This window comes from Galeopterus variegatus, unplaced genomic scaffold, assembly GCF_000696425.1.
Source record: "Galeopterus variegatus unplaced genomic scaffold, G_variegatus-3.0.2 Scaffold17763, whole genome shotgun sequence".
Lineage (NCBI taxonomy): Eukaryota > Metazoa > Chordata > Mammalia > Dermoptera > Cynocephalidae > Galeopterus > Galeopterus variegatus.
The window spans coordinates 5,782-6,118 of NW_007743874.1; the positions used below are offsets into that span (position 1 = coordinate 5,782).

The 337-nt window shown below is 47.8% G+C and overlaps 1 protein-coding gene across 1 annotated transcript; it reads left to right on the top strand.

Annotated features, from left to right (window-relative positions):
* Positions 1–3: 3 nt before the first annotated feature.
* On the top strand, positions 4–330 carry LOC103582760 (sperm-specific antigen 2 homolog; the record flags this gene model as incomplete). Its single annotated transcript, XM_008564271.1, has 1 exon — positions 4–330. A coding segment is annotated over one exon (327 nt), but the record flags the coding sequence as incomplete, so codon positions are not given.
* Between the last annotated feature and the right edge of the window lie 7 nt (positions 331–337).

The window sequence follows — 337 nt, forward strand, 5'->3', positions numbered from 1 at the left end:
GAGTCATCCTCTGTATGTTCTGGTCCTTCTCATGCTAATAGGAGAACTGGAGTACCTTCTAGTGACTCAGTGGGCAAACCCAAAACCAAGTTCGTGGCAAGTAAGAAAGTATTCCGAGCATCAGTGGCCCTAACGCAAACTGCTCCTTCTAGAACAGGCTCTGTGCAGACAACTCTGAATTTGGAAAGTTCTGAGGAAGTTGGAGCAGTGGAAGAAGCCTCAGAGGTTGTAGGACCTAAATCTGAGGTGGAAGAAGGGCGTGGACAACTCCCATCGATGCCAGCTGCTGAGGAAATGCATAAAAATGTGGAGCAAGATGAGTTGCAGCAAGTCATAC